This window comes from Elephantulus edwardii, unplaced genomic scaffold, assembly GCF_000299155.1.
Source record: "Elephantulus edwardii isolate Elephantulus edwardi_28Jun2011 unplaced genomic scaffold, EleEdw1.0 scaffold00184, whole genome shotgun sequence".
Lineage (NCBI taxonomy): Eukaryota > Metazoa > Chordata > Mammalia > Macroscelidea > Macroscelididae > Elephantulus > Elephantulus edwardii.
Genome location: NW_006399934.1, coordinates 4,192,642 through 4,208,455, shown reverse-complemented (window position 1 = coordinate 4,208,455; position 15,814 = coordinate 4,192,642). Strand labels below are relative to the sequence as shown.

Genomic DNA, 15,814 nt, shown 5'->3' with positions numbered 1-15,814 from the left:
GTGCGATTGGCACAGGACAGAGCAGAGTTTAGGGCTGTTGTACATAGGGTCGCTATGAGTCGCAAGCGACTCGATGGCACATAACAACAATAACAAGGTGGGGATACACAGAAGCATAAGCTTCTCAGTCAGCCCTCCTTCCAGGATTTGCATCTTGGGCCCCTTTCATTGCCCTCTCTTCTTCACGATTCTTACCTAAAGGGAAGCAGTCTCTGTCTGAGGGCAGGTGATCCATTCCCCACTGCTCCTCTGCTTGCTCAGTCTTGGTAACTGGATCTGGTTTAGACAGAAAGGCTTTGGCTAGAGAGTTGGAATGAGAGAGGTGAGTTGGTCTAGGTTTGGCCCCTTCACAACCTACAAAGATTAAACCAAAAAACACTCAAAATCATACCCCTTGTGTTAGAACCAAGTCATAGCTGCCCCTTTAGCAGGTTTTCAGAGGCTACACTGGTGGCGTTAGTGGCAAGAATCTGTGTTGCTATCTCAAAGGCAATTCAAGGCCACCAGCCACAGAGGAGAAGGATGGGAAATTGGCTTCTGAAACCCCCCTAGAGGGTCAGCTAGGGGTCAGTTCTGGCTCAAAGGTACACCACCACCACCACCACTAACACCACCAAATAGTCCAGGAAGAGATTGCTCATCTTTGGATTCAAACCACCAGAGAAACACCACTCTCCAGTTAGTAGCACAACTCCTTAGGGACTATAGGCAAACTTTTATAGCCTTTGTTTAAGAACCATAATCTAGTAAATGCAGACACAGAGAAAGATAAGTGCCTGAAGTAAAGGAGTGGCTCAGTAAATACTGCTTAGAGGAAGAGCTTCAAGGTAAATCTCTCTAGTCTGGGAATATTGCATCTTGATTCGTTTGTTTTCAAATATTTGCTTTCATACAGGCTTCCATTCTTTCCTGTACCTCTAAATTTAGTGACCCGGACTTTCCATACCTGGAAGGTTTAGAGCCAAGGATTAGTGAAGCTCACAATGAGCTGATTCATATGCCCAGAGAAACCAGATGCCTCAGGGTCTTGGGACAAACAGTTTACAAAGGGAACTCCAGTTTCTTACCTACATACTCTAGATTCCTGAAGGTCTCCAACATAACATCCCAGTAAAGGGCCCTCTGGTTATCATCTAGACAGTTCCACTCTTCTTGGGTGAAGTTTACTGTTACATCATCAAAGGCAACTGGCTTCTAGAATAGGAGGGACTCGGGGAGTCAAGGAGAAATGTATACCGCTATGCATCCAGTCTCAGTATTTAGAAAATGGAAATATAAGGGGTGAAAAAAAAATGGAAGACAAATATAAAAAATATGGGCATAAGGGGGGGAAGGGGAAGGGGGAGGGGTTTATGCGGGGAGAAGGGTGCAACAATGAATGAATGGAATCCCAAAATCTCTGTAGATGTTCATTGAAATGAAAAATAAACAACCTAAATTAAAAAAAAATATGGGCAAAGAGAAAAACAAAAGCACAAAAGCAAGAACTAGGAGAAAACTGATACAAAGCCAGCAACTCTAAGATAAGGAAGATAAAGGAAGATGTAGGGAGAAAAGCAGATGCTGAAGATAAGAAAAGCAAAGGGGAAAAGGTTAATGCTCTGTCTGATGGGTGCCGGGATGACTGGTGGGGAGGGAAGAGGTCTTGCAGCCCTTTCTCTGAGTGTTTTGAGAGTCTATCTGACTTGAAGTAGGAGGAGGATGGGTGAAAGAGCTCACGCATTCCAGGGGCCTGGTTCCCACCCTCTCTCTGGTTGTTCTCACCGGTGCCATCCACAAGTACTCTTTCTTCAAGGCTTCCTGAAGGGATGCTGCCATCTTGTCCGTCTGAAAGAGCTGCTTCTGTATAGGTTGCACTGACCTCAACTGACCCAATATCTCTTTCATGGGGTCTCTTTCTAGCTTTGTCCGATCCCAACTGGGCCCCTGGGTGGGACATTCTACCTCCCTTGTAACTGAGCAGCTGGGGAAACCACACAGAGTTCCTAGATGTTGATGTGGCTTCCTCTGGACAATGAATTGACTTCAAGGGTTTGTCTTCGGTTTCTATATAAATGTCCAAATTCATCTCTTTCTCAGCTTTGAAAGGCTGTGCCAAAGTCACAGCCATAGGATTGAGAGTCCTGGTCATTTTTGGCTCAGGTGTCATTGTCCAGCAATGTCAGTTTGGATCTAAGAAAGCATCTGCTTGTTCCCTCTGATTCTAACCACTGGCTGATATCCAGTCAGGAATCTGAGAGAGAAACAAAACATATTAGCAAGAGAGAAAGTGAGAAGCAGGTTTGCTTCTTTGATCAGAGAAGATCAAATGCTATTAAAGTGATGCTTTGTACCCTTGGATCCTCTCAGCACGATTACTCTGGGAGGTAACAGTTATTGTTCCCATTTTAAGGAAAGTTGGACAACGATTAAGGACAAGAGAAGAACTGATGCCTATGAGTTGTGGTGTTGGAGAAGAGTACTGAATATCCCATGAGATCAAGCAAGTCTGTAATGGACAAAGTGAAACCAGGTTGCTCTTTGGAAGCAAGGATGGTGAAACTCCATCTCACATCATTTGGGCATGTTGTTCGGAGAGGCCAATCCTTGGAGAAGGTCATCATGCTTGGAAAGGTAGAGGGTCACCACAACAAGATGGATTGACATGACTGTAACGATGGTCTTGAGTGTGTTAGAGATGGTAAAGATGGATGTCTTAAGATAAAGTTGTTCATAGGGCAACTATGAGTCATACTCAACTCAGTGGCACCTAACAACAACAATAAAGTACAGAGATGCTACGTAACTTGTTCCAGGATACCCATGGCCACAGGAGAGTTAGCATTCAAACACCAGACCCAGTATTATTAAAGACATCATTTCCACTGCTCAGTGCTCTGTGCAGGGCAGCAGTGTCTGATGGTAACCAGCCCTGAATTATCATAAATCACCTTGGGCCTGTCTCTTCATCCTGTCTGACTTGGTTTTATTAGAAAAATGAAAATAATGGAGATACCTTTTAGGATGAAAAAGAATATATGATTCTGTGGCAAATTTCTAATATTTACAACTTTGCAAAGAATAATTGTGATAATCTGCCAGCACACACTTATTCAGGGCTCACAATGAATTGGGTCCTAGGATTTTCTGCCCTTTCTTGAGACATTACTCATTCACTGCCATCTATCTAGTCAGGTCCAACTCATAAGGACTCTCAGGTTTCTGAGACTATAAATCATAAAGGTAGGAGACCATCCATCTTTCTTCCTCAGAGTCTCTGGAGATGCATCACCTCTCCTCTGGATTAGCAGTGCAACTATGGATGGCACCACCAGAGTTTTCCTGAGGAATAGTCAAACCTCTTCCTACTGGCAGCCACATACTTCATGTCTCCTTGAGACAGAACAAAAAAGCTTAAAGATAGAAAACCTGCTCACAGTTTGGTTTTTTTCCTACTAGGAAGGAAAAGGGTATTTGATGGTATTAACTACCAGTTTAACTACCATCATAAAAGCCACATTCCTTGGATTCAAAGTTCCTTCTTCTCTTTCCCCACCCCCTTTTTTTCCTTTTTTTTATTGTGAAAAACATGTATGGGGATACAAGGAAGTGAGGGTTGGGAACAGAAGGGTAAGGATGGGCAGGGATGAAATTGCAGGGATGCAGTTGCAGGGCTGCACAATTTGGTGGGTGGGGGGAGTAGGTAAAGGGAATGAGAAAGATCCAGTGGGGACCAGATGATACAGGGAAATGTGGGTTTCTCATTTGGGAATGGGGCACAGACTCTCTGGCTTCTTCATGCTGAACAGGGGCACTGATGTGAAGTGGGAAAGGAAGCACACTTTATCACCTTACTGGTGGTCCTGGGTTAACGCTGCTTGCCTTCTTGTTCTGTTAGAAGATATTTTCCTGATATTTACTCCCCTCTGTACTGCAAAGTGTTTTCTACGGTGGGTTCAGTGGGGATGGCTGACTGAGCTCTGAGCCTCCATCCTCCTTTGCTTCCTTAGCTGGCAGTTGTATTTCCTTTTTGTCTCTGGCACTGGGTTCAGGGTCAGGTCTGGAGTTAAACTCATTGTTAAGCTTACCTATAGGAAAGGGAGCAAACCTAGAGAGAACAAACTTGTGAGTTACAAATAGAAGGGATCTAGAGGTGTTATTTATGGGTGTACTGGGGGAGAAGGTGGAGGAAAGTAGCCTAGATAAAATTCTCTGTATACCCTAGGCAATTTTTCCCAGCCACCTGAAGGCTCTACCCAGGGGTCGGATGGTATAACCCGAGGGCCGAAGAGCTCACCCCGAGGACCAAATGGCTCACCTCAAGGGCCAAACGGTTCACCCTGAGGGCCACCTCACCCCAAGGGCCAGCTCACCCTGAGGGCCGCCATTTTCCCTTTTAAGATTACATTTCACTCAGTGAAGTATTCTCCCTCCAGCTTACTCTTCTAACGGCTGTCAATCAATGCTGATTCAAAGTGACTCTCATGTTAGAGTAGAACAGCAACAAATATTAAAGGGATAATTGAGATGAACATATTATAATAATGTTATTAAGTACTATCGCATTAAATCCAACTCATAGCGACCCTATCAACAACAGACCTGGACCCTATCCTGTGCCATCCTCACCATCTCTGATACTATTGAGCCTATTGCTGCAGTAACAATGTCAATCCATCTTGATGAGGGTCTTCTCAGATCTTCCACACTTTAAAGCATGATTTCCTTTTCCAAAAAATAGCTTCTCCTAGAAACATGTCAAAGGTGATCTAACTGAATGTGGAAATTATTGAACAATATCATTAATAGCACGTGCAAGCAAAACATTACATAATATCATCAAAAAACAAATGTATCGAGAGGGAACTTCCAAAAGTTCAAGCTGGATTTAGAAGAGGCTGTGGCCCCAGTGATATTATTGCTGATGTTAAATAGATGCTGGCTGAAAGCAAAGAAGAATGTCTGTCTGTGTTTTATTGACTGTGCAAAGGCATCTAATTATGTGGGTCACAACAAACTACAACTAACATTGAGAAGAATGGGAATCCCAGAACACATTTTGCTCATACAAAATCTATTCCTAGACCAAGAAGCTAAAGTTCAAATGGAATATGGAACTGTATATAAAAAAGGGTGTGCATCAGGGGAATATTCTTTCTGGAATATATATTCAATCTGTAGGGTGGCCTACTGGTAAGAAACTGTGCTGCAATCTCAAAGCACAAGGTTAAAATCTACCAGCTGTGGTATATTCACACAATGGAATACTATGCTGCATTGAAAACCAAGGAACTCATGCAATATTATTCAAAATGGGTGACCCTGGAGGATATTATGCTGAGTTAAGTATCTCAGTCACAAAAGGACAAATACTGCATAGTGTCACTGTTGTAGAATGGGACGGACATCGGGGTTGGGAAGAGACTGAGAAAAAATTGGATAAATTATGTATGTTGTTGTTAAGTGTTGTCGAGTCGCAGGAAACTCATAGTGACCCTATGAAGGAGAGCCCTCAATGCTTGGGTGCCTTTCATCCTCTCTCAAGGTTCATAGAGTTTCTGGAGGCAAGCTATTATGGAAGTGGATGCCACTCCTCCTTGCAAATTAAGTATACTGCATTGAAACAGATGAGGGAGAGAACAGTCCCAAAGCGATATGTTATTGGGTATTACGATTATGATAAGAGTCCAGAATGAAGGCTGCATAGTGTAGTGTACCGGGGGGGCGGGGGGTAGTGGTGGAGGGTGCACGGAATTGTATACCAATGAATGAATTTTTCTTTTACTTTTCAAGGAGAGGAACAAACTGCAGGGAGTGGGCAGGGGGAAAAGTGCAACAATGAATAAATGGAAATCCAAAATCTCTGTAAATGTTCATTAAAATAAAAACCAAATACATAACTTTTTAAAAAATAAATATTTATAGCTTTGGAAACCTAAAAATAAAAAATCTACCAGCGGGCCCACAGGAGAAGGATGGACAATCTCTTTTTGTGCAATTTACTGTCTCTGAAAACCCACTGGAGGGTCAGCTATGGGTTGGTTCCAACTCAATGGTACACAACAATAACTCAATCTATGTGGAACAGATCATTTAGGAGGCTGAACTTTATTATGAAGAATGTGGCATCAGGATTGGCGGAAGACTCTTCAACAAACTGTTATGCAGATGACACAACCTTGCCTGCCAAAACTGAAGAGGACATGAAGCATTTGCTGCAGAGTGTCAAGGACTGTAGTCTTCAATAAGGATTGAAGTTCAACATCAAGAAGACAAAGATTCTCACCACTGGGCTAATTGACAGCACCATGATAGATGGAGAAGAGATTGATGTTGTTAACAATTTCAGCTTGCTCAGTTCCACAATCAACACTCTTGGCACCAACTATTAGGAAATCAGAAGACTAATTGAATTACATAAGTCTGCTGTCAGGGACCTCTCCAAAGTGCTAAAGAGCAAAGATGTCAGTCTAGAGACTAGGGTTGTACCAGATCCAGGCCATCATCTTCACAATTATTTGCTATGCATTAGAGAGCTGGACAATGACTAAAGATGACAGAATTATTGATGCCTTTGAGTTATGGTGCTGGAGAAGGGTATTGAATATACCATAGATTGCCAAGAGAATAAACAGGTCTGTCCTGGAGAAGAGGAAACCAAGCCGTTCCTTAGAGGCAAGGATTTTCAAGCTCTGTCTCACGTACTTTGGGCCAGGAGGGACCATTCCATGGAGAAGGACATCATGCTTGGAAGGGTGGAAGGACAGTGCAGGAAAAGAAGATCCTAGGTGAGGTGGACTGACACAGTATGTGTAATGGGGTAATGAGGGAAAGGTGTGTCAAGAGACAGTGAGAATGGCTCAAAATAGGGCAGGAGTCAGAGCTACTGTACATAGAGCTGCTATGAGTTGCAGGTGATTTGATGGCACATACAACAATAACAATTCAATCTCGATGCTGAGCAAATAATTCACGAAGCCAGACCCTATGAAGAACGCGGCATCAGAATCATTAGAGGAAGACTCATCAATAACTTGCACTATGCAGGTGAATTATTATAAACAGCACAGTCAAACTTACACTTTTTCTTGCAATTGAAACCCACTAGCTGCTCTTTGAGAGCAAGATAGAAAATCTCCTCCCATGTGACTTACTGTCTCTGAAAACCAGCTGGAGGGTCATCTATGGGTCAGATCCAATTCAAATGTGCACAACAATGGATACAAGATAGAGCTTTGGTGGTCTAGCCCACAGGGAGTTACATTGCCTCAGAAAGACAATTGATGGTCAGCTATGAGTTGCTCCAATTGGACAGTAATGAGTTTTTTAAAGGACACAATGACCTCAAAAAAGCTAATTGCTGTTAAGTCAGAACTGACTCACACCTGACCTTTCAGCAGGTTTTCAGAGACTGTAAATCACACAGGAGGAGATTGCCCATCTTTCTCCCAGAGAATCACAAGGAGATTGAAATAGGAAGAGAGATGCCACCTTTGGGTTAGTATTACAACTCCCTGTGGACTATGCCTCCAGAGTTCTCTAGGACACACTATCAGCCTTGTTACTAGTCTAAGACTAATATCTTTTTAGTAACAAATGAATACCCTTTTGTTGTCCTTTCCCATCTGTTCCTACAGGAGTTACTGCTACTCCCTTTAAGTCATAACATGAGAATAGTACCAACCATTTCTAGAAAAAGGCCAGATCAACTAGTCTAAAACACAGCTACAGAGGAAACTCTTCATGGATAAGAGAAGGTACTGTTATAAACAATCCACATTCCAAGATGTGTCCCTCCCTTAATCCAAGCCCAGGAACCTGATGTGCTGAGGGTCTTTTCTTTCACTGACCCTCTACCTTTTCCAGCATTAATGTTGTTATGTATGGTCCATTTTTAAAGGCAGTAAATTGCAAAGGAGATGGCCCATCTTTTTTCTGTGGAGCAGCTGATAGATTTGCATCACCTACCTTTGTGTTGGCAGCACAATTCCATACCATTAAGCCATCAGAGCTCCCTAGCCCTGCCTGATAACATGCCCCAAATATGTGCAATGAAGTTTCATTCTTGCCTCTTGGGTCACCCTGGTTGTATTTTCTCCAATGCAAATTTTTTGTTCTTTGGCTAGCCACAGTATATTCAGTACTCCTCTCCAATACCACAACTCAGAGGAACCAATTCTGCTTCAGTCTTCCTTATTTGTTGTCCAATTTCCAAATACGTAAAAAGCAACTGAAAATACCATGACTTGCCTTCTATCTGTCAGTTGTCTTTATGTCATTTGGGGAAGAGGAATAGTATAGCTTTGGAGGCACTAGGCCCTGGTGACAGCATAGTGACAGCTTCATGACAGAAAGTAGCAGAGCCAAGGCATACTATAAGCTTTTAAAGCCAAGGTTTAAGAAATCAGATTTCCTTTGTGAATCCTTTTTTATAGTCAACCTTCCCGCCTGCAGATGTAAAAGTACAAGCGGCCACTTTTTAACTCTAAAGCCCACCTCTGTGCATACGTCTATTTTTATGGAGAGGTGGCTCATGCTGACTCAGCTCTGTGCCCACAGTCAGCACAGGGAGCAGAAGCAAGCAGCCCTCGGGAGTTCTCTACTACACGGCCTTCTCTAGCAGGATCTGGGCTACAGGGTGTGATGTGGGAAGGGGACCTCCAAGCTCTTCTCAGTTGGTTCTGTGCTTCATGTTTCCTTGCTAATTTTTTTTAAAAATTGATTTATTTACTTATTTATTTTTTAATTTAGTGTACTGTCAAATTGGATCCAACTGGCACAGTAGGAATTTGCCCCTCCTTCTTCAGCAGAGCATCTGGTGGATTGGAATCGCACATCTTTTAGGACTGCAGTGCAGCTTCTTGCCACTAGGTCACCAGAGCTCCTCCTTGCTAATTTTTTTAAAAAGCAGGCATGGAGGTTCTTTGTGTCAGTCTGCCAGGTCCACATTTTTTTCTAAATTTGCGTTTTGAAAATGTTCTATTTATTTACATTTGTACAGAGTGATTTTTTTTAGACTAAATATTTTAAAAAAAACAATACAATGACTTGGATTAGCTGACTTTAGTATTTAAACTGACATATTTGTTCTTTAGTACTTCGGAGAAGTCTCTGGGAGCAGATTTTCCAAATGCAACAAGTCCTTTGATTTCTTGACTACTGCTACCATGGATATTGATTGTGGATCCCAACAAAATGAAGTTTTTGAAACTTCAATCTTTTCCCCACTTATCATGATGTTGCCAATTGATCCAGTGGTGAAGATTTTTGTTTTCAGGATGTTGAGATGTAATTCATGTTGAAGATTGTAGTCTTTGAACCTCTGCAGAAAGTGCTTTAAGTCTTTTTCACTTTCTGCAAACAAGGCTGTGTCACTGCATAACACAGACTATTGATGAATTTCCAATCCTAATGCTCCATTCTTCTTCATAGAGTCTAGCTCCTTGAATTAATTTGTTCAGCATACAGATTGAGTAAATATGAAGAAGGGATACAAACCTAACACACACCCTCCCTAAGTCAAGCCATTCAGTGTTCTCCTTTGTTCTGTTGGGATAGTTGCTTCTTGGTCTATGTATAAGTTTCACATAAAAATAATTAAGTGTTCTGGGATTCCCATTCTTTTAATGTCATCCATAATTTATTATGACCTACACACACACAAAAAAGAAATAGAATGCATAAAGACCAACATCTTAGCATTAGTGAGCTGAAGGAGACTAGTATTGGTCATTTTTAATCAATCACATGAATTTTTTTTATGGTGGGAATGACAACTTGAAGAGGAATGTTTGTGCATTCATAGTCAAACTGAATATTTCAAGATCTATCCTGAAATACAGCAGGAATGGCATCTACTTCCTAAACAACATGCCTCTAGAAACTATGAACTTTGATAAATGGTGATAGTTATGGAAAGGCTTCAGGCCTTTTGTTCATAGGGTCGCTATGAGTCATGAGTCGCTATGAGCCAATGGCAATCAACAACAACATCCTGAAATACAATGCTGTATCTACAAAAAAGAAAGAATAGATGAATGGGACCTTTGAAGAATCACATAAAAAAAAACTTCTCCGACAGGGTAAAAAAGAAAACCATAGACTAGGAAAAAATATTTGGTAACGACAAGTATGATAAGGGAATTATATCTAAAATTTATAGAATACTCCAGCATCTCAACAAGAAAGAGGTAAACAATCCAATTGCAAAATAGGCAGAGGATATGAATAGACACTTCACCAAACAAGGCATTCAGATGACAAATATGCAAAGAAATGTTCAAGATCCCTAGCTCTCAAATAAAAACAAAGATGAGATATCACTTTACTTCAGTAACAATAGCAAAGTTCAGCAAAGCAGCAAACAACAAATGCTGGTGAGGTTGCAGAGAGATTGGAACCCTTATTCACAGCTCATGGGAGTGTGCAACCACTGTGGAAGGCGGCATGGCCCTTTCTCATAAACTTGGAAATAGAAATACCATTTGACCCAGAAATTCCACTAGTAGGAATATACCCTAAAGAAACCAGAGCTGCCATCCAAACAGATATATGCATACCCATGTTTACTGCTGCATTGTTCCCAATAGCAGAGATGGAAGCAACCCAAGGGGCCATCAACAAATGAATGGATAGAAAAATTATGGTATATTCACACACTGGAATATTACACAGCACTGAAAAACAAGGAACTCATAAAATGTTACACACATGGGTTTCCTTCAAGGACGTTATGCTGAATGAAATATCTCAGTCACAAAAGGAAAAATACTGTATCACACCACAGTTATAAAAAAGGACTGACATAGGTGTTGGGGGAAAACTAAGAAGAAAAAAGGGGATAAATAATGAATACTGCATTGGAATAGATGAAGGAAAGGTCTGTTTAAAAGGAATATATGATTAGGCATTGTATGTATGGCAACAGCCCAGAATAAGAAATATATTGCAAAGAGGACTGGGGGAGGAAGGGAGAAAGGTAATTGTGTAACAATGAATGAATTTTTTTTTTAACAAGTGAACTGGGGGAGGGTGAAGGAAGGGAAAAAGGGTAAAATGTGCAACAGTAAATGAATAAAAATTAACTTTTCTGTAAACTTTTGTTAAAATCACAATTAAAATTAAGACATTATTTAAAAATATACCATTTTAGCACCAAAACAGGATAAAGGTAAACAATCCAATTGAAAAATGGGCACAGGATATGGACACTTCACCTAAGAAGATATTCAGATGGCCAACAAGCACATGAAGAAATGTTCAAAATCCCTAGCTCTAAGAGACATGCAAATCAAAACAACTATGAGATATCATCTCACCCCAGTAAGAACAGCAAAATTTAACAGAACAGCAAGCAACAAATGCTGGTGAGGTTGTGGAGAAACTGGAACCTTTATTCACTGTTGGTGAAAGTGTAAAATGGTGCAACCACTGTGGAAGGCAGTATGGCACTTTCTCAAAAAGTTGCAAATAGAGATACCATCTGACCCAGCAATTCCACTACTTGGAATATACCCCAAAGAGACCATAACTGCCACCCAAGCATATATATGTGCACCCATATTTATTGCGGCTTTGTTCACAATAGCAAGGAGTTGGAAACAACCTAAGTGCCCATCAACAAACAAATGGTATATTCACACAATGGAATACTATGCTACATTGAAAAACAAGGAACTCATGAAATATTCAAAATGGGTGACCCTGGAGGACATTATGCTGAGTGAAATATCTCAGTAACAAAAGGACAAATACTGCCTAGTGCCACTGATGTAAACAGGACTGACATTGGGGTTGGGGTAAGACTCAGAAAGATGGGATAAATAATGTATACTGCATTGTGATTAGGTATTGTTGTCATGACAGGAGTCTAAAACGAAGGCTGCATAGTGGAGTGGACCTGAGGGAAGGAATGTAAAACAATGAAAGAATTTTTCTTTTACTTTTCAAAGAGAAGAGTATATTGGGTGGGGAAGGGTGGGCAGGGACAAAAGTGTAACAATGAATGAATGGAAATCCAAAGTGCAAATTTTTATTAAAATTAATAATAAAAACAATAACAAATATATGCATCAGAAAATAAAAACATAGCATTTTTAAAAAGAAATACAATGCTGTGAGTGATAGGATACTTTTCAATACATACAAAGAGGTCCTGTTAATATAATTTTTATTCAAATATACACATCAACCACTAAAATAAAGATGAAACTGAGAATTTCTATCAACTTTTGCAGTCTGAAATTGATTGAACATGCAATCAACATACATAAATAAAAATTAGTGTGTAGAATGCAAAAGTTGGAAACAAAAAGGAAGAAATGGTAGTTGAAAAATATAAACTTAAGTGACAGGAATGTGGCTAGAGGCTGAGCCATAGTATTTTGTATAAACAATGATTTATTCATTGCAAACACCTTTTTCATGAAGATAAAAAGCCAAGTATAAACATGGGCTTCTCCTGATGGACTACACGGGAAATCAATTTACTACATCTGTGGAAAGTCAATGGAGGAGCTCAATAATCAGCTGTGAAAACAAGATCAGGAGCTAACTGCAACAGACTATCAAGTACTCATGCAGAAGTCCCAATGGAAGGTGAAAAAAAGAAAAACAAGTCTCCAACATCAAAGCACACCTTGAGTCTACTCAATTGGATTAAAAGACAATCTCAAGAATAGATCTGATGCGTTGAATACCTGAGGAGTTGTGGGATGACATCAAAGACACCATCCATAAAGAAAGCAAAAGGTCATAAAGAGAGGAAAGGGATTGGGGGGGGGGGGGAAACCAAGAAGAAACTCAAACTTGCACAAGAAAAGAGCAAGGTCAAAACAAAGGGAGGAAATGCTGAAGTAAGAAAAATGAAGACAAGAATTTAAAGGGCAGCTAGAGAAGACAAAGCAAAGTATTATAATAATGAAATGTGAAAAATGTTAGAAAACCAAAAGGGAAGAAAACTTCTGCATTTATCAAGTTGAAAGAACTGAGGAATAATATGAAGCCTCAAGATGCACTACTGAAGGATTCTATAGGCAAAATCTTTAATGATGCCAGAAGCATCAAAAGAAAATGGAAGGAATAGTTACTGTATTGCAAAGAACTGATCAACAATGAAACATTTTGGGAAACAACATATGATCAAGAACCTGTGGGAATGAAGACAAAAGTTCAAACTGCACTGAAGGCATTGGCTAAAAAGAAAGCCCCAGGAATTGATACCAAAACTGACTAGAAGGCATCCATATTTGTTCTCATTCCAAGAAAGATGTTTATTCAGTAAGGTAAAGAAATTATTGAATATCATCTGCAAGTAAAATCTTTCATGTGATTATTTTAAAATGGCTGAAACAGTTAATCAACAAGAAACCGTCAGAAATTTAAACTGGATTCAGAAGAGACAGTAGCAAAAGGGATATCACTTCTGTCAGATTAATTTTGGCTGAATGGAGAGAATACCACAGAGGTGTTTTGTTTTTGTTAGGGACCATTGGAGGTAGGTGTGTCAGAGACAATAAGACTGGGACAGGAGAGTGAAGGGTTTAGGGCTGTTGTACATAGGGGTTGCGATGAATTGTAGGCAACCTAATGGCACATAACAAACCAATGAGTTGGAACTGACTCTTAGCTGACCCTTCAGCAGATATTCTGAGGTAATTAATGGCACGGGAGGAGACTGTACATCTTTTTTTCGGTGGAGCAGCTGGTGTGTTCTCAATGCTTCTGGGTTGGCAGCGCAACTCCTTACCACTAAGCTCCCGAGCCCCCATAGAAAGATGTTTACTTGTGTTTTATTGGCTCTGCAAAGGTATTTGACTGTGTGAACCATAACACATTATGGATAACATCGAGAAGAATGAGAATTCCAGATTACTAATTTTTGCTCATGTGAAACCTATGCACAGACCAAGAACAGCTATCTCTTATAGAATATTACATAATAAAACTCCTGCTTTCCCCCAGTCTAATCTATGTCTCAAAGATTGGTTTTTCTGGAAGCAGGCATCAGAACTCTGACTTTCTGGCAACAGAACTGCCCTGTGGGTTTTCTTGGCTATTTTCTTTGTGGAAGCAAACCCTCAGTTCTTGTCTCTGGTAATCAAAGGTACTGAATATGTTTGAACTGCCAGCCTTTGGGTTAGCAACTGATCTCCTAATCCTCTGTCCACCAGGGCTCCTCTTACTAACATTTTATAACAGCTTCAATATAATATCTTCAAGAATTTGGCATTCCTATTAAATCCATTATTCAAAGCTACTATTGTCACTAGCGAAAGTTGGCTTAGTGGTGAGGAGCTGCACTGCCAAACCAGAGGCAAAGAATGAAATCCAGCATCCGCTTCCCTGAAGAAAGACAGCAGTCTCCTCCCCTGAGATTTACAACCTTTGAAAAACTGCTGGGGAGGGTGGGGTGCAGGACGGTGAGGGAGTCAGCTATGAGGTGATTCTGACTTAATAGCAATGAGCAAGCAAGAGCAAGTGCTCCATAGGGCGTTTGCTGGGGGTTGCGGGAAGAAGGCCCTGGTCCAGAATTAAAAATGGGAGGGGGAGGGATGATTGTTGAGCGTGGAATTGGTGCCAAATGCTCCCCACATTTTCTTCATCCAAGAGGCCATACAAGACAACCAACTGGAGCCGCAGAAGGTAAATGCTGACCGTAATTTGACTGTAAAAAGTCCAGTCTACCAACCCCAAACCCTTTGGTTGGGTACCCACAGTATTTCTAACGACCGCTTCAAATCTTAAACTCTACGGAGTTCCAGCCCCACTAGTTTTCCACTCCTGAGTCAGGCCAAATGACCCTTTCCCTCCAATCGCTGCCCTCACGCTTTCAGGACTCTTTTTCGCCAAAGGGCAGGCCGGTTTAGAGCCCCTGGCTGCACCTCAGCCTGAAAACTCCCCCGCGGAAAAGAACCCTGATGTTTTGTTCCCCTCTGGGTGCATCCAGCACCCACTGCATGAGGTGTATGTGCTCTGAAATGGTGGACACCTCGGGTGAGTCCCCAGTACCTGATGTCAGCTTATTAATAAATATTCCAAGAACCCCACCCCTCTCTATGTGCCAGAAACGACCTTTAGTTGTCGAGTTCGAAATGTGGCTAAAGCAGACAGAGGTCCAAATCACCCTTCATACCAATTCAAGTCTCCCAGAGGTAAACCTGAGTGCTGGAAGTTGCTCCAGAATTAGGGAGACAGTGTCTTCCTTTCCATTCCTTTCCACTCAGACTACGATGAGCACCGCGCAGTACAGACCTAGGTACTCACGGATGCCTGTGAGTACTCCTGCCCAAGAACCCAGGATCTCCCAACAGACCTGTGAGCACTCTCCCACTCTCCGTCAACCTGAGGTCAACCGAGCTCTTCCCTCCTAAGTAGGCGAGATGCGTCCGTGGCCCCGCCCCCGCCCCGCCCCTTCCTTATCCCAACTGGAGTTCCTTTCCCACCAGGTGCACAGTTTGAGGAAATAAGTGTTCCTGACTCTTTTTTTTTTTTTTTTTTTTTTTTTTTTTTTAAGTACTAGTGCTTTTATTTGGGGGAGATGAACTCAGGGCATTGGGAAAAGGGAAGGAAGGTAGGAAAGAATGGAAACCAGTTCAAGGTGCTGCAATGCCAGCTGTGTACTGCTTCATGCCAAGAGGCCCAGCAGTAGGCAAGCTGGCGGTCACTCTTCGCCCTGAGTGGTGGTGTAGAGCCCAGGGCACAGTGGAGGCCTGTGCATGGTGTAGGTGCCTGCGTCCAAGTGCCGCTGGAGAGCATGGACCATGAAGAATCTCCCACTCCAGGGCTCCTCAGTCACTGGGAGATGGGGGTGATGCTACATGGGGTTCAGAGAGTG

The 15,814-nt window shown here is 41.6% G+C and overlaps 1 protein-coding gene across 1 annotated transcript in view; it reads right to left on the bottom strand.

Annotated features, from left to right (window-relative positions):
- Positions 1-4,367, bottom strand: part of ZFP57 (ZFP57 zinc finger protein) — an 8,303-nt gene extending 3,936 nt beyond the window's left edge. Inside the window, exons 1-3 of the mRNA XM_006896285.1 lie at positions 4,353-4,367; positions 1,068-1,194; positions 196-354 (exon numbers count right to left, since the gene is read on the bottom strand). Coding sequence (XP_006896347.1) covers positions 196-354; positions 1,068-1,194; positions 4,353-4,367 — 301 coding nt within the window. The remainder of the gene's footprint in view (positions 1-195; positions 355-1,067; positions 1,195-4,352) is intronic.
- Positions 4,368-15,814: the final 11,447 nt, after the last annotated feature.